At 29.5% G+C, this 22,523-nt stretch overlaps 5 protein-coding genes across 11 annotated transcripts; 2 read left to right on the top strand and 3 right to left on the bottom strand.

The window, feature by feature from the left end:
* Positions 1-18: 18 nt before the first annotated feature.
* On the bottom strand, positions 19-4,624 carry LOC122514895 (peroxisomal targeting signal 1 receptor). Of its 5 annotated transcripts, none has more exons than XM_043632017.1 (9): positions 4,523-4,624; positions 3,544-3,764; positions 2,590-2,946; positions 1,796-2,246; positions 1,163-1,706; positions 914-1,082; positions 614-771; positions 375-542; positions 19-213 (listed from the first exon to the last, which is right to left on the bottom strand). In XM_043632017.1, exons 3-9 carry the CDS (start codon positions 2,932-2,934, stop codon positions 174-176), a joined length of 1,875 nt encoding a protein of 624 aa, XP_043487952.1. In that variant the 5' UTR covers positions 2,935-2,946; positions 3,544-3,764; positions 4,523-4,624; the 3' UTR covers positions 19-173. The 5 variants fall into 5 exon arrangements, with proteins under 5 accessions (XP_043487952.1, XP_043487950.1, XP_043487954.1 ...); XM_043632015.1 differs by lacking the exon at positions 4,523-4,624 and adding an exon at positions 3,972-4,454; XM_043632019.1 differs by lacking the exon at positions 3,544-3,764 and having other exon boundaries at positions 4,523-4,587.
* Positions 4,625-4,798: 174 nt separating this feature from the next.
* LOC122514894 lies at positions 4,799-7,605 on the top strand. 2 transcript variants are annotated; one of them, XM_043632014.1, is made up of 4 exons: positions 4,799-5,263; positions 5,388-5,711; positions 5,803-6,893; positions 7,023-7,468. In XM_043632014.1, the coding sequence occupies exons 1-4, from the start codon at positions 5,175-5,177 to the stop codon at positions 7,265-7,267; spliced, it is 1,749 nt and encodes a 582-aa protein (XP_043487949.1). In that variant the 5' UTR covers positions 4,799-5,174; the 3' UTR covers positions 7,268-7,468. The 2 variants fall into 2 exon arrangements, with proteins under 2 accessions (XP_043487949.1, XP_043487948.1); XM_043632013.1 differs by having other exon boundaries at positions 4,802-5,263; positions 5,803-7,605.
* On the bottom strand, positions 7,364-11,273 carry LOC122514891 (ribosome biogenesis protein BOP1 homolog). Its single transcript, XM_043632009.1, has 9 exons — positions 11,045-11,273; positions 10,235-10,952; positions 9,858-10,162; positions 9,101-9,779; positions 8,763-8,972; positions 8,388-8,665; positions 8,196-8,295; positions 7,895-8,090; positions 7,364-7,813 (listed from the first exon to the last, which is right to left on the bottom strand). The coding sequence occupies exons 1-9, from the start codon at positions 11,156-11,158 to the stop codon at positions 7,660-7,662; spliced, it is 2,754 nt and encodes a 917-aa protein (XP_043487944.1). The 5' UTR covers positions 11,159-11,273; the 3' UTR covers positions 7,364-7,659.
* A 253-nt stretch (positions 11,274-11,526) lies between these two features.
* On the top strand, positions 11,527-14,610 carry LOC122514918 (nucleoporin SEH1-A). Of its 2 annotated transcripts, XM_043632060.1 has the most exons (6): positions 11,527-11,756; positions 11,827-11,983; positions 12,054-12,312; positions 12,404-12,637; positions 12,719-13,040; positions 14,151-14,610. In XM_043632060.1, exons 1-6 carry the CDS (start codon positions 11,646-11,648, stop codon positions 14,325-14,327), a joined length of 1,260 nt encoding a protein of 419 aa, XP_043487995.1. In that variant the 5' UTR covers positions 11,527-11,645; the 3' UTR covers positions 14,328-14,610. The 2 variants fall into 2 exon arrangements, with proteins under 2 accessions (XP_043487995.1, XP_043487996.1); XM_043632061.1 differs by lacking the exon at positions 14,151-14,610 and having other exon boundaries at positions 12,719-13,066.
* A 263-nt stretch (positions 14,611-14,873) lies between these two features.
* On the bottom strand, positions 14,874-16,146 carry LOC122514943. Its single transcript, XM_043632092.1, has 4 exons — positions 16,042-16,146; positions 15,441-15,701; positions 15,259-15,360; positions 14,874-15,129 (listed from the first exon to the last, which is right to left on the bottom strand). The coding sequence occupies exons 2-4, from the start codon at positions 15,690-15,692 to the stop codon at positions 14,989-14,991; spliced, it is 495 nt and encodes a 164-aa protein (XP_043488027.1). The 5' UTR covers positions 15,693-15,701; positions 16,042-16,146; the 3' UTR covers positions 14,874-14,988.
* Positions 16,147-22,523: the final 6,377 nt, after the last annotated feature.

Here is a 22,523-nt window from a genome sequence, read left to right on the forward strand (position 1 = left end):
CTTTTATTTCATTTATTATTTTCTATATCTCAATAATGAAAAAACTGTATTTCTTTTATAATAGCTACATCCCAGAGGTTCCAGAAGTATACATGCCTTTATATATAATAATGCAGTTATTTCATGCTCAAATCATTGCTATCTCTGTATTTTCTATTAAAGGCAGAAACTGCCTATACAATCTCAAATTCTTTATTTAACATTGACAAATCTCTGCAAAAGAAAAAAAAGAAAAACTTAAGAAATGATTACACATTTAAATGATATTCAAAAAATAAAAATTAATATTTATAAATATAATTTATATTATTAATATCTTATATATATATGTATAATAATGAAAATTTATTTAACGTTAAAAAAAAAAAGAATACCTATTTTCTATGGCTTCATTCAAATGATATTTGTGCATCAATGACAAAACTAGCCTAAGAGTTGACCATATTGTGTTAGACATTGCTTTAGGTGTTATGTGTTCTCCTTGAACTCCCCTACCAGCAGCTTGTTGATTCAAAGCTGTAAGTAAATGTTCTCCAGCTTCCCTATAAAATATAATATAATAATCAAATATATGATATATCAAAATATATCAAATATGACTTGTCGCAATTACTTGTATGCTCCTAAATTAACACAAGAGATTCCAAGATTATAACGTGCTCTAATAAAACCTGGAGATAATTCTAAGGCACGATGGTACGCATTTATTGCTGCTTCTGAACGTTGACCATTAGCTAATGTTGCGCCTAATCGATTCCATAATCTAGAATCCTAGAAAAAAATCAAATAAATTGTACTTCTCGCCCAGCAAGTGTACAAGTATAAGTGTTATGCGATTGTAATTAAATCAATTTTTCATTTCAATATATAACGTGCTTTATACATTATTCTATATGAGAAAATATATACATACATCAGGCCGAACTTGTAAAGCAGCTTGAAAGCAATCAGCAGCTTTATCGTATTCACTAGATAAATTAAATAACACGCCAAGACCGCACTGCACGTCAGCATCTATTTGATCTCGAGGAATCATTCTAGCTGCTTGTATATATAATTTTTTTACTTCATTGTGTACATCACTATAATAAAAACAACAAAAGGAAGGTTCTTTCTTTCTTTGTTCTATATATTTCATTTAAATATGATATCGTGAACTTACTCAAATAAAATTGTTGATACGTTGGATCTTGAATTGGGTTCTACGACATTTTTCGAGGTTGCAAGATGTTTGTATTTTTCGTTTTTCAATAACCATTCCTTTAGCGTTAAACATGCTTGTTTTTGATAAGATTCATTTGTATAAGAAACTGCAAGAGCCATTAGAGCTGTTCCATTTAAAGGATCAAGCTTCAGACAACGTTTTAATGCGGAAATAGCTAAAGGGTCTTGTTCATTTTCTGCTTGAGTCTTGCCGAGAAGTAACCAAGCTTCTGAATTATTTTCATCTTGTTGTACGGCTGCTTCGAAACAAAGAACCGCGCTAGGTAAATCACCAGCGTTCAATCTTTTTATACCTTCCTCCAACGCGTCTGACAAATTTTTCATAGGATTCTCATCGTGAAAAACATAATCCTTAAATGGATCATAATACGCTTCATATTCTGATATCCATGGATGTACCGTGGAAATATCATCGGACGATGATATTTTATCCCATTCGTTTTGAAGACGCGTCCAGAACGTAGACTCATAATTGTCGGCGTCTAAAATGTTCAATTTAAACTTGAAATATCATTTTCATTCAATATTTTACTAATATATCAAAAAAAGATAAATAATATTATTTATTTACCCGCAGAAAACATATTTTCCTTTTCAAATTCATCTATCCAAGTACCAGCCACGGATAAATCTTCTTCTAATTTATTCAAAACTTTGTTATCATCGTTACTATTCTCCGATGTATTTTGATCACTTTTTTGATTGATATATTCTTCCGTCCAATTATCCATATTATCGGAATCAGGCAACGACAATTCAACATCTTTTATCGGAACTTCACCCTCCTGTCTCATAAATTTCATAAATTTCGAATACGTCAATTTAGATTTTTCATTATTTTCTATTGTTTCCGCTACTTCATGCTTGGTAATTTTATTTTCTACGTTATCTATACTATGCTCCAAATATTCTTCCGCCCATTTAGGATCCAACCCAAATTCGTGAGTTTCCTGAGCTTGAATAATCGAAGATTGATTGTTTTTCATTGCTGACGCATTCCAAATATCATCCGCGTGATGTTCCTACAAACATTTGTCATTCCAATATTGAATATATTCAATTTAAATAATATTAATACATTGAATGCCAGAATTGTCTACGACGAATAGATACCGACTTCTAAATAAATTTTAGCAAAGCGATTGTTGATCTTAATTTTGTATTATACGTTGTCTGTATTTTATTAGAAGTTAAAAAGAAATGTAGAAAGAAATAAATAATGACAAATACAACACATATCGATACACGAAACATGATTACACATAGTAAAATAAGAATCCCGCAATAAGACGAGGCTGGCGTTCAACGAATTAATGTTATCTATTACAAAACGTATAATAAATAAATTATAAAAATAAAAATTACAACAAAGTGTCTCCCAGATTCTAAATATTGATTCGCCCAAGATGTATCTGAACCGGTTAATTCCTTGACTACTCCTGGTGCGGCTACAGGTGGTTGTATATTTTGATCTATCTCACGCATCTCTTGCAGTAAATTATCCATTCGAAAAGTTTGCGGACATGATGTTTCTTCGATAAATTGTTTAACTAATTGTTCGGAATCCGTTGGTTGAAATGATTCCGGTGGTATAAAAGGACGATGTATTCCTTCTTCCTTGAAACCATGATCTTTCACAAAATGCGAAGTAAGGCGCATCAACGAACTGGGAACGCCGCATTCTGCTTCGACTAATTCGTGAAATGCCATTGTGTTTTTTGACTGTACAAAAGAAATATATGTATTCGTACAATTGTTAAACGCAATATTATATTCGATAACATATTACTAAATATTTTTCTATTTGAAATTCTATTTTCATTTAAATTACTAATATTATATCACTTTGTATAAATAAAGATTTGTAACCTTTGACCATTAACAATTATAATATAGAACATAATACAACATGATGACATACGATAGAAATGAATAATATATACAAATTCTTAATTATAATAAAATGTTAATAACGTAACATTTATTATTCTGTTATATCACACAATTACTAGAACGTTAACATTATTATAGCAGTTATTAAATTCCAATTTAGTCTATTTCACAACAATCTATTTTTAATGTGTGTGTGTATATGTATGTGTGTGTGTGATTATATTATTCACTCTAAAGTATCATTTAATTCATACACAAAAAATACATTTATGTAAATTTAATATAAATACGAATCAATATTATTCGTTCACAAATCGTTAATTAATCGAACGAAATAAAAAAAAAAAAAATAATATAAAAATGTTATCGAAAAAATAATTAAAATCATTTAAGAATCGAATAAAAATACTGAAATACAATATTTACTTTCAAGCTATTCACGCACGTCTTCTTCGTTCGACGAATAGAGATAGATGATAAGAACAAAAAAAGAGAAGAAGAAGGAGAAGTATATGCACATCAAAAATGACACATCACATCTGGAACTTTGTATAACTGCATAAGAAGGTCCATTTTTGTTTTTATATCGACCGTCAATCAATGCGGGATATTGTTAGAGAGTTGTGTGTATTAATAAATGCTTTATACTGTATAAAATATTAATAATAACTAAGATTAATATATTCAAATGATTAATAATGAAATTAATTATATATATATATATATATATGTGTGTGTGATCAAAATTAACTTACTAATAATATATTCGTAGGAATTAAATATAACGTGTGAGAGAAAAAAGAATAATAAATTATTGAATTGTGCAAAAAATATATATTTAAAACGTTACAAACCTTCGTATCACTAACAATATATATATATAGGTAATCTAGTAAATTTATTTATTATTTCTTTCTTCTCTTTTAAGAAACAGTCTGACTGTTTACGATATGCCAAGTGCTAATATTTTGACAGATATATATATATGAGCATTTAATATTGAAACAACATTGATTGTAATTGCTTCTGAAAAAGTAATTGGTATGGTGGTATGCAAGTACAACGTGCATTAAATGACCATAGCAAATCACTGTCATATAATGCGATCGAAGATGATAATGTGTTAAGCCATGTTAAGCCGTTAACACAGCCGGCGAATTCACATGAATTGGGAATGCAAGCAAGAAATTCTATGCATAGAAACTACATATATTATATAACAAGTTAACTTTTGTTGAAATAATAACGATCGGTCTTATTAAATCCATACTTTGAATGATTAGTTTTTTTCAAATAGATTTTCAAAACAAAGATATATATATATATATATATATATTTCTTAAATTAATTTAACGACATTTTTTTGCAAATAATATAAATGTATAAATGTATATATATCACGCACTTATTGCAAGGATCAATAAGCTGCATGTTCACTAAAATTTCTCTCCCGACGCCATTTTGTTTAAGTAGTTCAATGCGATATAGAAAATGGCGATTAATCGCTAAGCTCGATTCTCATTGGTCCGTGCAAAGATTAGGCTCGATTCTCATTGGTCGGTGCAAGAATGCACGAACCAATCCCATGTCGCAAAAAAATGGCCTCCTTCTATTCGTCCATTGATTTTCTCTAGAATATATTTATTATTTTTTATTTACAATTTTAATTAATTCTTTAAAGAAAGTATATCAAAGTCATTGTGATTGAAATATTAATCAAATATTTACGTCATAAATGCACATTCATGGTAATGCGTTACGTTACATCACATAACTTTCGTACACGGTACACTATCGATTACTGGTTATATTTCTTGCGCGCGTGTGTTATATGCGTCCCCGTGTACGTTTAATGAAAAATAAAAGTACAAACATTAATTATACGTGAAAAATACAAATTCGTACCGTGTTATTATGCTATTTGTAATGATAACATTTAATAACGTATTTATGTAAAAATTAAGATTAAATAATAATTCTTTTGAAATAATATTTCTTACATCATATCATCGCACCTTGATGATGCCGGTAATACGTATTTGCAGTCAAATTTAAATATGGAATCGAACTGTCAAAGTTCAGATTTAAATATGAAACATATGCTTGGACAATTAACCGCGGCTAGAAACGAGATTAATAATTTAAGGTAATATTTTTCTCATCATATTTCTTATCACTTATTCAATTATTTTATTATCCTGAAATACTTTCAAAGAATTTAATTAAAAGATAACCTATTAAACTTAATATTTTTAATATATCATTTTCAGGCAACAAATAAAAAGTTTACGATATATGCACGAAAAAGATATTAATAATATTAAACATCTCTTGGAATTATGTAAAAATGGTACAACCAATTTGGAATCTAAGAAGAGATCGTTGGAAGATGTGAAGCCTGGTACGAGCAATGAAGAGGATACATTAAAATTAAAACCAATTGGGATCATTTCTACCTGCTTTCCCAATAAACGAGGTGTACCACGACAGCCTGGAGTTTCTGGAAGAACATCGGGGAAAATATTAATTCATAATTCAGTGTTTACAAATCCTGATCATGCGCTTCAAGGATTACAAGATTTTTCTCATTTATGGTAAACTGAAAAATAGATAAAATATTTATATTATATTATAAATCATATTTTTTTATATATAATAACAATAAAACTTTGATTTTTTTCTTAGGATCATATTTCATTTCCATAGAAATGATTCAACGCATATTCGTGCTAAAGTAGCTCCGCCAAGATTGAACGGCATTAGAACGGGTGTATTCTCTACGCGTTCACCTCATCGTCCTTGTCCCATTGGTTTAAGTTTAGTGAAAATATTAAAAATTGATAATTATACTATTTACTTTGAGGGTGTAGATATGGTAGATCAAACACCGGTATTGGATATAAAACCTTACATACCACAATACGACAACCCGTTACACGTAGAAAAATTGTGCAATAGATTAATGGAATATCCAACGAATGAGATTGAATCATCGGTCGAGTATATGGAAGAATGTATTAATTTAACCCAAGATCAAACATCCAATTTAAATACCAACTTTGAATCAAATAATGATACAAGAAATAGGCTTTCCGATTTATATCTTAGAAATGGTTCTTACAACATAGTTCAAGAAACGGATGTTTCCAGAGATGAAGAACTAGCCCTTAGATTACAAGCGGAAGAATTTCAAGGATATCCTAATTTGGAGAATTATTTAGAATCAAGGAATTATATTCAATCATCGGATCTTCATTCGGAGAATACTTTACAAAATAATGAAAGTACTAATAATTCATATGAAATATCAAATCCAATTGTAAATACGTCGTCCAATTCAAGATCAGATTTTACCGCAACAATCGAAAGTAATGTACGTAGTTTGGAATCAGATTCGGAAGATATAAGAGATTTGAATAGCACATTTCAAGATGTATCTTTTAACGATCAAAATAATATCGATTCAATTTATACGTTGAGAAACGACAGAGATAATTACACGGAGATTCATACTTCTCGTAATTCCAGACTACTGGATGGAGCGGATGGACCAAATACTGTCTGCGGTACAGATTTAGATTTATTAAATAGATGCGCGTTAAATTCAAGAGTTGATAATTCTCCAGTACGTATGGGCATTCGAGAAGCTCCAGACGGGGAAGAAGGTTTTCAACCGCAAACTTTAACACCTTCACAAACTTTATCTAATTTTCCGGTATCTGTAAGAACTACTACAGATAATAATTCATTACAGAGAGAGGATGTCAATTTAATAGGTAATAACGAATTGAGAGAAAATGCTTCTTACGAAGTTAGAATTCCAGAATGGATATCGAGACCAAATATACGAACACTATCTGTAGTGTTTAACGAAAGAGCATTGACACATTTGAATGAAATTTTAGAAGATAAAGCCGAAGAAGAAAGAAGAGCTATTGAGAATGTTCTTAGAGAAGATCCACGATCAGTATACTTGAGACAAAGATGGGGAAATCAGTTTTATACATTTTTAATTCATAATTTACACATTACTTGTAAATTTGACGATAGTAGAGGTATAGTAACTGTTTTTCATGTACGTCATGCAGGACGCGTTTGTGAATGTGGACAACCAGAGTGGCAATGTTTAGGTCATTCTCCTTTATCTTAATGTAATATGACTTACACGTATCTAACTCTTAGTTATATATTACATTTTATCATTTTCTTACCTCTAATAGACATCTTTAAATAATACAACATCCAGTAATATAACAGATAAATATATTATTAAGATGTTCAGCTGTATATTTCTTAATGACATTGTGTTATTCAAAGTTTACACAACAAAGTATATTTCACATCTGTTTTATATATATATATATCATTACCATTTTTATTGTCGCAATATAATAAGTTCCTACGCGTGTCTCTTTTTTTTTCGTTTTATATTTTATTCGTTGTAACATTAGTTTCCATGGAAAATATACCATATACTATGTTGCAAAATTTCATTTCAACCTTTATTATTTCTTTTATGAAAATAATTAATATAATATAATATTATGTATACATTCGTATTGTTGAATCAGCTCCAGCAGAAAAGACCCATGGTTGAGTAGGATGAAACATAACATCGAAAATTCCAAAATCGTTATACGATTCATGATTACATAATCTTTTCAATGGTACTATTAATGGATTTTGTAATAAATCACTGAAAATGATTACAAAACGTTAATTAATATTTACAATGTTGACATGAAAAAAAGATAATTGCATATTAGTTTCATCATACTTATAAACCATTCCATGCGAAATAATGAGACTTCTATCATCTGCACCAGAAGCAAAAAGAGGATAACGTTTGTGAAAAGCCACACCTCTAACACCTGTGCCATGTAAACGTAATGTTTGATATGGCTTCGTACTTAAATCCAAATCGAACCATAACATTTTACGATCATAGGTACCAACCAAAATATTGTCACCGCCTATAATAATTGATAGAAACGATTTAATAAAATATATACGTGTGACAACAGACGAGACTTAATAAAATAGTAATATATACAATATTAAATAAAATAATATTATACCTGGATGTATAGCTATCGTTGATATCCATTGCGAATTGGACAATAATTTTTTCACCATTTCTTGTTTAACTAAATCATATATTCTAATATTTTTTTGAGTCTAAAAATAATTTCACATAATATATATATATATATAATATCCAAAAAATACAATTAATTAAATATTTAATTAAAATATATTATATTACATACCGCAACAAATAGGAAAGGCCTTATTGGATGGAACAATACACATTGTATTAAACCTTTGGACTTAGTGAATGGTAATTGAGATCTCCTTTTCGATAATTGATTTATTAAAACAGATCTATTTTGACCATCGGGCATAACCGTGGCAAAGTAATCACCTTTACCATGCCATGTAACTTGTTTTACCATTTTGAAATGATTTAATATTAATCTAATTCCTTTACTCCATGATTCACTCTCCACCTGTTCCCACTGTACAGCTGATTTTACTCTTTCACTAACTATTTCAGTAAAATAAACATAGTATTAGATATATCTTAAAATTAGTAAATTCGAATGTTAAAAATAAACGGATTAGATGATCTAAATTAAAATTACCTATAATATCGCTTTGTGGTATTATTTCTAACAATTGATCTGTTTTGGTCGTAATAAGATGGTCACCGACTTCTGGATTTATTAAGAGAACTTTTTTATCTGCTGCAACAGCTATGAGAGATATCGCTTGATTAGGACACCAAGCAACGCTTCTAATTACACCACCGCAAGCCACTGTTTTTGTACATCTGCCTGTAGCTATTTCCCAAACTATGCAAAATATTTCAATTAAATTTATTGCAAATATTACAAAGTTATAATTTGTAATAAATAAATATATAGATAAATAATAAAATATAAATATAATAATAATAAATAAATAAAATATAGATTTATACTTTTTAGTGTCATGTCATCTCCACCAGAAGCAATGTATTGTCCGATTGGTTCTACCGTAATACTTCTGACCATATCTGTATGACCTTTAAAGATCATAGACATCGTTGTTGGGAATGGTTGCAAATCTTTGGGACTAGGCAATTGCGGTACCAAAGCTTCCGGTTCTATCGTTAACCTCATTTTTAATGCTCTTGGACATAAATACAAATCTAAACATCTTTTGAATCTTTCTTTGATATATCTAGGATAAGCAGGTACTTCTCTTAAAGAAGTATACTTTTGTGGAATAAAATGTAACTTCCTTTTCCATGGTGTCGTTTTTAATTTATTCCACTGTTTAAGTTCTTTGCTATCAAATAGATATTCCGATGGAGGATTATAACTTTCCGCATGACCGGGCAAATGTCTCTTAGGAGGTGGTATGTGTTTGTGAATTCTACGCATTTCCTCGGCTTGATCATCCGACTGCCATAACATATAGAACTGTGGTGCTTTATCTTTTTGTTGTTTTTCTTTTTCCATCTCCGCTGTTGATTTCATCCAACCCATTTTTAACGCGTGTACATATTTGGATACTTTTTTAGCTTCAAGTTTAGAAGGCAAGAATGAACGTTTGTGTTCGGGGAAATTACGAAGCGGTGTTTTCATAACTTCCGATGTAAACCATTCAACCCACGGCTATATAATCAAATAATAATTCTCATTCAAAAATATTCAAATAATATGCTACATTAAAGATAAAGACATTTTACTTACAGCATATTCATCGAATTGTACATCAGGAATTCTTTGCTTTTGTATTCTAGTAATTAATTGTATATCTTCTTCGCTAAGTATAACATCTTGTCCAGTTTGAGGATCTTTTATTGTTCTCCAAAAATCTGGATCTTCCATTCTCTTTAAGAAATTATCTAATTGATCACCTTTCTCCGGTTTTAAGATTTTTTTACCTTCCCAGTTGTAACCAAGGTGATCGTATTCATCGTACCATTTCATTGGTATATTACCTACGGTATTACGAATATCCTCTTCGTCTGAACTGTCATAGTCATATTCTTCATCTACGCAACAAAAATAAAATATCATTAGTATCTTCATTTTTACGTTGAATTTGATTTGTTTCTCTCACTTACCATTACTTTTATTATTCAATTCAACGTTCTTAACGGATTGGGTTTTATTTAAAACTTTTACTTTATTGGCCTGAGATTTCATATTATTTTTATTCTCTTCGAGTTTTTTACCACGTTTCTCACGTTTCGAAGATTTCGTAGAATTTAAATTTTCTTTCGTTTGAATCTTATGCAATTTATTAGAATTATTTTCTAATTTATTCTTCCCTTTAGGATTTAACTTTGTTTTAATCTCCTTCATCTTACTTATATTTTTACTTTTACTTTTGTTTATATCATTATTTGTTGGTTTTTTTTCTTTACTATCACTACTATCTTCTTTTTCTTCTTTTTTTTCTTCATCATCATCGCTATTATAAATATTTTCCTCATCCTTTTCACTATCATAACTATTTTCTTCTTCTTCTTCATCATCATCATCATTATCATCATCTTCATCTTCATCTTCATCTTCATCATCATCATCATCATCCTCCTCCTCTTCTTCTTCATCGTTTTCATCGTCATCATCATCATCATCATCATTATCATTTTCAGAAAAAATATCAAATTCTAATTCACTATTTTCATCAGATGAGAAAAAATATTTTATTAGATCTCTGTCTGATTCAGATGAACCATTATCTGAACCATTATCTGAACCATTATCTATTTCTTCATCTGTACTAAGTTCATTATTGTCTAGTTCACTTGTAAAGTAATCATCGATATCAGAATTCTAAAATATCCAAATTATATAGAATTAAAGAGGAATAAATAAGAGATAAATAGATAATGTGTGTAAATATATAATATAAATAAATAACATACTTCAACATCTTCAACATCTTCAACATCTTGCAAAGTTTGGACACTTTGTTGCTGATTAGTTGCAATTTTTCGAATATCTCGCTTTCGCTTAAAAGCCTGCTTTTCCAATCCCATTTTCTTTTTCTTTTTTACAACCGAAAATCTAGTTTACCAATTATTGAAACACATGGACCTACATGTTCACTACTTTTAACCTATTTTATTATATTATTATAGACAGAGGTACCCATATAAAAATAACAGATAATATTACAGCGCCTCTAGTGGTTATATAACACAACTAAAATAGTATTATTTAAATTGGCGGGTAATTTGAAATATATAAATTTATAAATATTTAACATTAATCATAAAATAATAACTGAAAGAAAATAAAAATTAAATAACATTGTAAATATTTATATTATTAAATTATCTGGTAATATTTATGTGAAGTAATTTAAAAAAAAACGATCAACTTTTATTAATTATTTCTAAAACGCACCAACAGCGGGAGACGCGGACGCTTCCTAACCTTTTTATACATACGACTGATATATACATTGTTACATATGCATCAAATAAATAAACAAATAAATTGCATTAAATAAAATAATTAACAATGTTCGAAGCACACAGTATTAATGCAGAACATAAAGATTTAATACATGATATTGCATATGATTTTTATGGGAAACGAATGGCAACATGTTCAAGTGATCAATTTGTAAAGGTAATAATATATATATTATTAAAAGAAAAAAATAGTATGAAAATAATTAAATATTTAAACGAAAACATAGGTTTGGGATGAAGATGAGCATGAGAATTGGCATTTGACTGCTTCATGGAAAGCACATAGCGGATCGGTTTGGAAAGTTACTTGGGCGCATCCTGAATTCGGTCAAGTTCTTGCTACGTGTTCTTTTGACCGTACTGCAGCTGTTTGGGAAGAAATAGGTATGCCTATCAAACTCGTTAAATCTTATCTAGTATTATTTACTTTATTATTTCTTTGTACCTAATACAGTTGAAGGATCAGGATCTGGAGAACGTGGTATGCGCCATTGGGTTAGGAGAACAAATTTAGTAGATTCTAGGACATCAGTTACAGATGTTAAATTCGCTCCAAAGGTATTAGGACTTTTGTTGATTACTTGTAGCGCGGATGGAGTAATTAGAATATATGAAGCACCGGATATCATGAATTTAAGTCAATGGACTTTGCAACATGATATTAGTTGTAAACTTCCATGTAGTTGTCTTACATGGAATCCATCGTTATCAAGGTAACATTAATATTACAGTTTATAAAAAAAGATATTTGATTTATATATAATTTTTATATTATACGTGTTTATATATATATATATATGTTAGATTACATCCACCGATGATAGCAGTTGGAAGCGATGATACAAATACATCCAGCGGAGGAAAAGTTTTTATATACGAATATTCTGAGGGTAGTAGACGTTGGACAAAAACTGAAACATTATCGAACATTACTGACCCTGTTCATGATATTGCATTCGCACCTAATTTAGGTAGAAGTTTTCATACATTAGCTGTAGCCACAAAGGATGTAAGAATAATTATATTAAAACCAATGCAGTAAGTAAATATTATTTTTCAATTAAAAAAGGAAAATAATTAATAATACTTATTAAAAAATAATTGTAATTTTCTTCATAGGGAGAATGCTCAAAATGGTTTATCGCGTTTTGAGATAACGACAGCTGCTCAATTCGATGATCATTATACTACTGTGTGGCACGTATGCTGGAACATTATGGGAACTATTTTAGCAAGTTCCGGGGATGATGGTTGCGTTAGATTATGGAAAGACAATTATATTAACAATTGGAAATGTGTAGCTGTTTTAAAAGGAGATGGCACTTCTGCTCAGAATGCTGAAACTCCTGCTGCAGCTACTCCACCTAATCAACCCACCGGTATTCCACCACCTTCCACCGCAAAGTACTACAAACTGGGTTCCATCAGTCATCCAAATCAAGTACCTTGGCATTAGAATACACTTTAGAATAGAAAATAAGATTGATTTCCAATACAATCAATAATCATATGATCTTTGTTATTATGATGACAACAAATACATGGATATTTATTCAAATAATATCTCCAGCACATATATGTTTTGTCGAATAACAAATATTATCGTGCTGTTTTTCTTATTTTTTTTTTTTTCTTTTCTTTTCTTTATCAAGAAAAATTGTTAAGATATTTTACATTTTTCTGGCTATTAAAAAATATATTTCTATTTTCACAATGGATTATTATTATTATTATTTTTGTCAGAAGTATTATTATCAAATGAAAATATGCGAATAACATCAATGATAGTTTCAGAGACCATATTTATGATTATTTAAAATTACCAATACTATCCTCTCTCTCTTCGTTATTTTGAAATAATTTATGAAATATCCCCTTCTATGTTATTATTTGAATTATGCGCAGAGAAAGATAAACCTGATGTGTCCTATTCTTTCTTTAGTTGTAGCATTATACTGAGATAAAAAAGCTATCGAGATACACATAAAGGCCTACATTATCATACTTATAATATCATTATCATAAAGAATATCATTTGAAAAACAAAAAAAAAAGAGAAAATAACGAAACATTACAATAGTTTATAAACTTATACTTTTACATGTACATTATAGGAAAGTTACTTTCTGGTAAATTTGTAAAATATTTTACTATTAATAAAAATTTATATATATATTATTAAAAATACGCTTTTATTTTTTTTCCTAGAAAAGAAAGATATTTATTTCTTCGCAGTATAACACGAGGTAGAAATTCAACTGCGCTAAAAATTATACAACGTATTTAATATCAAAAAACATTTAAACGTGCCCGTATGTTGTTTACCATAAATAGAATGATTAGTTTGTTATATTTCTATAAGTTATATTTAAAATAATTATCCTAACAATTTATCTATTATAATTCATTGAATATATCTTCATTATAAATAATTTGTAGATTTCACATATCATCGAATATTGTACAAATCTGTCTTATTAATTAGTAATTTTATTTTAATTATCGATCGAACCATTAAACAATTCTAAATAATTTTTATTGCATTTTCAAGGTTGTAACGATGGCCTCGATCACCGCGGAGAAACCTACGACAACTATTATGTGCAGTAATAAATGGCAAGCACCTGTGATAAAAGGTCGTTTTAGTAAATCAGTTTGGTTGGGGAATCCTGGCGAGTCATCTTTACCACCACCTCCGTTCATAGAACGTCCAAAGGTAAAGAAATAATTCTATTTTACTGCGCTTCTTTTTATAATAAAAATTAGTATAAAAAGATAAGAAATTGTTTACGCGTGATCGTGTAATTATAAGATTATATTCCAATAAGATAATATAGAATAATATTTATCTATCATATATAATATTTATAATATATTTATTTATCTGTAACAGAAAGTTGTGCGTTACAGATTTTAGTCATTTACTATTTATATAAACTGCCAATATTTCTTACGTGTACAAAGTAAATTTAAGTCAAGACTGTGGATATTATATGCCTTCGCACCAATAACTTATATGCGTTGAAAAGTTTATATCGCAGACATATGTATTTATCTATAAGGGGGATTTATATATAATATTAATTACATATATTCTAAAACATTATGGGAAAATTTCATAGCATAACGTATATATATATATATATATATACAATATTAATATTATATTATATTATATATATATAATATTAATAAGATATTGTGAAGTTAAAATAATTAAGATTATGAATAAAAAAAAAACATATATTAATAAAATAATACATACTTAACAATGTTTGTAGCTTGAACAAATAGTATATTGATATAATAAATTGTCCAATTTTTCATCACTATCATTCCATTTATTTATTATATCAGACAACTATATATACACTAATATCATTTATATTTTATATAGGTGATTTATCGAATCCATATTGCGAAAATTCATTGCCTTTCCTTTTAATATGAACGTTAGGAAAACCTGGATCGCTTGGAAACTGTGTAGTACGTGAAAATGATACTCTCCAGCCTCCAGATCTTGTCCAATCCTAGATAAAATAATACAATTTTAAAGCTAAGCAAATCACGATAAAACAAATGATATAAGTGTTAAGAAATAAATGTATGTTATCGGAAAATCATTGCAATGTCGATATCGATACAAATAGAAAACTTACGTGTCTATTATATTTAAAGTAGTACCAAGTAGCGTATATACCAATTATTCCCATAATACTTTTCGCTGTAAGATGACGTAATCCATCAGCCCACGTATTACCCTACAACGATATTAATTCTGTTATATACGTTTTGCTTAGAAATAAATATAATGGAACATAATGGAAATATATCAAATTACCACTAAGGGAACCAACATATTTTCAAATTTATCCAAGGGTGCTCTGTAAAATCTTCTAATTGGGTTATACCTTTCTTTATAATAATTGGGTGGTATAACAGGTTCACTAGGATCTAATATTTGGTCCTTTAAGAACTGCGCGCGCCATGCACGTTCTTCATCTGTCATACCTATCAAACGTTCTCTTTGTCTGACCATACGACGACCCAATATGATGGCCATCTCTTCGCTGGTCTGCGGTGGTCCTTTCATGGTGTTTACCTTTCCCACAAAATACTAAATTATATTTTACTATAGAGGAAAATTTGTAACCTTTAATTAGTTACCGCTTTGTTTTATAACTTTCCTTTTTACTTACTTTTTTAACATTTAAAATACTACTTTAAAAGTTTAAAAAAAATAAAGAGTAGAAAGTATATTTAATTTATATAATACAGTATGTTTATAGAACCATCAAACGATTCTATTTAATATGTATTATTCAGATCTTTTTTCAAAAGTCTTCCTATTTGTAAATGTTTAAATTATTAATAAGCAAATTATGTTAAATATAATATATATTTACAGTTTGAACAATAAAATATATAATACAAAAACAAACCTTTTTAATCACCCTGATTATAAATATAGGTTATAGTAATATTACGTCACAAATTGTAGGTTAGAGTTCTATTGATAAAATAATGTAGGGATTCATATTACCGACAGAGAGTAGATATGATAAGGAAACTTGCAAAGGTATCTGAAAAATATAGAAGTACACAGGGGCTATCATGTTTAGTTTTTTTTCAAACCAGATTCATTTTTTTATTACTGGGACCATCGCGATTATATATAACGCGAATAACGCGATTATGATACAAATTATCCAAGAATACTGTATTCTTTGATAGTATTTGATAGTATATGATATATTCCTTGATAGTATATGTAGTATATATAGTTCTATTGTAATAAAATTATAAATAAATATATTTAATTTTTAGTGTATATAAACGTGTGTGTGCCTTCAGAAATGCATTTATATATATATTTTAAAATGAAGCAATTTAAAACACTCAAACAAAAAAGAATCCAGAAGGTTTGATGATAAATTCAACGATGATCACCTGTAACAAAAAGAAAACTGTATTAATTATACAATCAAGTGACACAATAGCCTGACATATAAATCGTCCAATTCACAGATGCACTTTTCAATTGAATTCTATATTTATTTTGATCAAATCTCTATTTACCGTTAAAATGAAATTAAATTTAAACGCGTGATTTTACATTTACATAATATATATATATAAAAAGGAAAAGTATACAAATATTAAGTAACTACAAAAAATAATATTTAATAATTATTATGAAATACTTTTAAACTGAGAAGATAAAAAGAAGAGAAAATAGAAGAGAAAATAGAAGAGAAAATAGAAGAGAAAAATTTCAAATTTAATAAAATACGATTACATTGAAAAATTTTAAAGACAAAATAAGAAAAGAGAAATTACTGTAATATTTACCGAACGTTATTTAAGCTTGAAAATTTAATAATACGAAAATTTTAATATTTTTGACTCTAATTAAACACATATGCATCTTTTAGACGAAATGGACACAAATTTGGTGTCCCAAGGAGATGGAATGGTCCATCATCTCCAATTACAACTACAAATTATTGACGAGCAAAACAGTAATAAAATAAAATATAAAATATGACTAGAGAGCTATTTTCGAAGAGTTCGAACTTGCTGTTGAACCTTTGAAAATAACTCAGTAGTCTCAATAGTAGTTGCCCTCTTCAGCCACAATTAAGTGGGGGCCTCTTCGGCATAATGCCTCTTCTTTCTTCATGCCCTAAACGCTGCTGTGAGGCTTTTTCTAAGCGCATTTTACAATGCATTTCCTAGACAATCGCAGCCTAAAGAAATGCACAAATCGTACTGTTACATTTACTCGAATGCCTCAACAGATATTTGATCTAATCGATGAACCTATTATTAACACTTTGCATTAAAAAAATAAAATTATATCAAACAAAAGCAGGAACTTTGTTCATACATCATATGGTCTTACTTTTTTACTCGACCACATTTATCTTTACTCTACTTTGCGTTGACTATACATATAAAACAAATAAAGTATTCAGTAGGAATTTCTAAAGAGCAAAGCGTTAATATGCTTAATATTAAGTAAGTATCCAACGTATTCAGCTATCTTCACATTTTCGAAAAAAAAATGAATTTTTAAGAAAACGCAAAGACTTTTGAATCGTTCGATACTGATTTATATCTCGCGGTACAGAGTATCAGCAATATATGGAAAAAATACAAGAAATATTTAAATGAGATAAATGAATTTAAAGGTTGCTGAAACTTTGTATAATATCCGGAGAAGAAATTTTTTCCACTCCTGAGTGGAAATTACAATTCTTACAAATTAAATAAACATTCACACCTAAGTATGCTACTTGCTTGTATATTGGTGATATCTAAAGAAATCAAACATACGTACATCCCCACCCACTCACTCCACGATTCTCTCACATACCACCAGGGTGCAAAAACCTAAACTAGAGAGCATGCCCCGGGGCACCTCCGACACCCTAGTTCAACCACGTTTTCTAAACTTATATGCTACTGGGTATACGTACTTTTGCTGTAATCGACTGCCAAGGCTAATGATTATTGCAAATATGACTAATGCAAAAATACAAGTATACACTAGTATATATTGCATACTAGTTATATACGAGTATATCATAGTTTCCACAAATAAATGCGGTAACTCTACTATTCAAAACGATTTCATTACAAAAAAAAATAAAAAAATGTAATATAAATATAAAAATACAAATATTCGTATTTTTCACACCATAAATGATTCTACAAGTAGTAATCCGAGTATTGAATGATGCAATAATTAAAACTATCGCGAAACGATGTACAAAACACTCTACCTAATACGCACACACAGGTATAAAGTACATCGTGCAATCACTAGCACAATGACAGCCGCTAATAGAGGAAAAACTTAAAACTAAACCCACACTAACTGTTTCTCACCCATGCGAGTAGCACCTAGGCACACGCATAGATGAGAACGCAGAAAGTACAGGGGGGAGAAACGGGAGATTAGTATATTAGAAGCTGAAAATCCTGATCTAAAAATATGATTAAAAACACATATATACATAACATATAAATACATTTTTATAAAAATTCATCTAAGCGGCTAAAGACTCTACAAGTAATTTGGATCTGACTTTTTGACTATGCAAGAATGGTTAAATTTAATTTTTTAATATTTAAGAATTTTAAAAAAGTAAAAAAAAATATATATAAACAACCTCGGACGACTCCTTTCATTAAGTTGGCTGTTCTAATAAAAGAACTGGGCTTTGAGCCACCACTTAACTGCTAGAATCTATCCGTCGCGAATGAGTTTGTTTTCTTGCTCATTTATTTGTAATATCGAAGTATCGATATATCAAAATTAATCGCGATTAGATAAACTAGGTACGAAGCAATGCATGTAAGACATTTGTTACATGCTTTTCTCGACGAAAACGAGTAAATTAATGCTCGATTTCACCACTACTAACCACGAACAAAACACGTAATAAAAAAAAAGTGCAATTATTATTTGCTTTATTAATTAAATGAATTTAACCGGTGAGACAAGAAAACCTATCCTGAACTAATATAAAATATACAATACAATATACAATTTTCACGAGCAACTCCTACAAAGGAATTACTCATGTGCTCGTCACTAATTTATTGGAATAATTACAACCAGTAACTCGTGCCGATTAGGACCTTTCATCCTCGGCATGATTGAGCACCGGAGGGACTTTAAATTTTTTGACTCACGACATAAGAAGTTCTACGATGGCTCCAAAACACTCCTACTTCGCAGCAAGTATTGTAGTCTGACGATCGAAGAGTTCCACGATTTAATATTGAAGGAGATCCACCGAAGATCCACCGAAGATCAACCGAAGATCCATCGATGATCCATCGAAGAATTTATTCCACATCATGGATAAGGTAGAAAGTCTGTCGTCATATCTGCAAAATAAAATAGAACAAAATGATAAGTTATATGCAATATGATCCAAAATCATATTAAAATAAAATCGAATAAAATGTAAATAAAAATAGATACTTACAATGCATTCCTATGGGATGAAATTCAATTGCACCTTGGCGATGCACCTCGCGTGAATCTAATGACGCGGTATAAACGAAAATAAGAAACTATAGATGAGTTTCTTATCGCAAAACCGAAATTTTTTATACGGCGAACAACACTGATTCTAATTCGCGTTTGATTTTAATTTGTTTTACGCCCGATCACTGATTCTACACAACTAATTCAAAGACTGCTTTGCACACAGTCAATGCAAGTAGAAAAATCTTCATTGATGCACTGATTCTAATACGCGAACAGTCTGTGCGACTGTTTAAAGATAAAAATATAACTTTACTCGAACAAACTCTAATGCAATTACTGCCTTGGTCGCAGTTAATTTAATATATATTCCAAAAATTGTTCGCGAACGCGACGGAATTGAAATTAACGAACGAACGTGCTTCTAATCCGTGATTTTAATTATATTTAACGATACAACACTCCCGTATATTGCTTCGCGCACGATAGCAATGCACGAACACTTGCAACACTTCACAAACACAATTCACAAACACTTCCAACACTGATATATTCCCATGATGATCTGAAACAGAAATAAAAACAAAATTATAAATATCATTGTTGTAAGTAAAAAAATTATTATAATTATTGAGAAAGTGTTTAAAATAAAAATTGACTTACGTTTATTCTTCATTGATGAATGCACGATGGGTATCCTACCCTTAGGATGACGATGAGCACACGTTTAAACCGAATAAAAGAAACTTACGGAGTTTCTTAACCGAGCAAACGAAACTTTAACATGCGACGATCAACACTGATTCTACTCTTTCCGATTCTTTTATTTTTTATTTTATCGATGCAACACACGAGTACTTCATTGCTTACGCGCTCGATTGCAATGATGTTCTGAAACAGAAAAAGAAAAAAAAAAATTAATATCATTGTCGTAATAAAAAACCATTAAAGTTATTATAGACATTTTTGATAGAAAAATGTACTTACTTTTAGTCTTCATTAATGACTGCAGGATGGGTATCCTACCCTTAGGATGACGATGAATAAAATAAAATAAAAGAAAAAATCTGAGAAGCTGAAACATACTAAAGATTATATTATAGTACAATATTTCCTGTGAATCATTCCTGAAGGCATTGCACACTTTTAAAGATATTTTATCATAAACAGTCAATATAAATTCAAGCAATATTAATTGCCTTTATCTCACTACTTGTATAAAATTACATATAAAGTATTTAATATCAGTAAAAATTGTTAATAAAAATCGCTAACGTTATATATATATATATATAATAGTTTAATACGTCACGTTCGTTAGATCTTAATACGTTGAAGGACCGAACAGGAATGAGCACGTTACTCTTTGTCCTTGCGTCTGTCGTTCGACCGTTTTCGATTGTTATCGTTTTATTTCGATTGTCTTTCTTCTCTTTTCACCTCGAGAAATTCCTGGAATATACATAAACATTCGTTATTGCCTGTAGATCGAATGTTTTGTTTTCTTATTCTTTCTCACTCTCCTCTCTCACACTCTCGTTCTTACTCTTTCTATACATTTCTATATAGCTTAAAAAAAGAGTAACGCTTACCTCGATGAATATGAAGATAAAAAAGAGTAAACACAATTGTTAGACTGAGTATATGTATTCCTGCTGGACTCTCCTAATGCTCGGTACCTAAAAAAGGAAAAAAAAGATTACATTAGTATAACATAAAGAAAATCAAATATATGAGTGTATGTGTACGAGCTACCTATACTTATGCATAAATGCCTATATGTGTGTGTGTATGTGACAGGAATCGAATTTAACGATCTTTGAATACATAATTATGAAAAATAATTGATTAGAGCATCATTAGAGATGGTAGTAATTATCGATACCATGAAAAAAGCTGGAAATTAGAAGAAATATTGTTAAGTAACATTGGTGAGATTGGCGGGACGTCGAGATATATCGATGTTATATTCTCACAGATATCGTTCAAACTTTTTAATATTTCGTTTTGAAATTACTCACGTATACAAATCTTGCTTATAGCTATCGTTTGATATATAATAGAAAGGTGTAAAATACTTTTCAATTACCTGGATTAAAAAGGGATGATGCAATACGCTGGAACATATACACTTGACAGGTTTCCAATATGGAGGCGCCCCTCCCGTAGCGACATCTGTTTGGTGCAATATAGCTGCTTGAGATTATGCATTTTTTCCATCTATTATAGAAAAATATCGAATAGTTAAAAATAGGATATAGGAACATAAAAATTGTCGAAATATATACTTTATTAATCCAAACAATCAAAATTGAACATTATAAGTCGATATCTATAGAAATGATGCCGTAAAACAAGATATATATGATTGCGTAGAAAAATGCATACCAATGTACATGGAATTTTTTTCTACGCAAATATTCTTTATCCTCGACATTATCGTAATCTTTCGATTATATCATTTGAAAGTCATTTGCTAGAAGAATCGATTAGTATATAGGAAAATTATTTACATTAGAAAATATTTTTTAATTACCTGAGATTAACGGGACGTCGTAGCATCCGTCCGATCTCCAGCACCGACGCCGCGAAAAGAAAGAAGAATAATCAGCAAAGAGCCCTGATTGGCTGATAATTATTTCAGAATAAGTGACCAATCAAAAATTCTCAATTACCATATAGAAATGTATTTCACGCACACAAGCTTGCCCCTTCACAAGTACGTAACTCGCCTTTCTTCATGACCACTCTAGTCAAGCTTGATATGATAATTTATTTATTAAATAAATAAAAGATTTATTCTATTTTACTATTTAAGGTACACGTATCTTGTTAATATTTAAAAAATAACGAAAAGAATAAAGACAATATGCACTATAAACCTTATCACACCGCACAGAAGAACATGCATAATATATT

The sequence above is a fragment of the Polistes fuscatus genome, unplaced genomic scaffold, assembly GCF_010416935.1.
Source record: "Polistes fuscatus isolate 324 unplaced genomic scaffold, CU_Pfus_HIC Scaffold16, whole genome shotgun sequence".
In the NCBI taxonomy this organism is placed as follows: domain Eukaryota; kingdom Metazoa; phylum Arthropoda; class Insecta; order Hymenoptera; family Vespidae; genus Polistes; species Polistes fuscatus.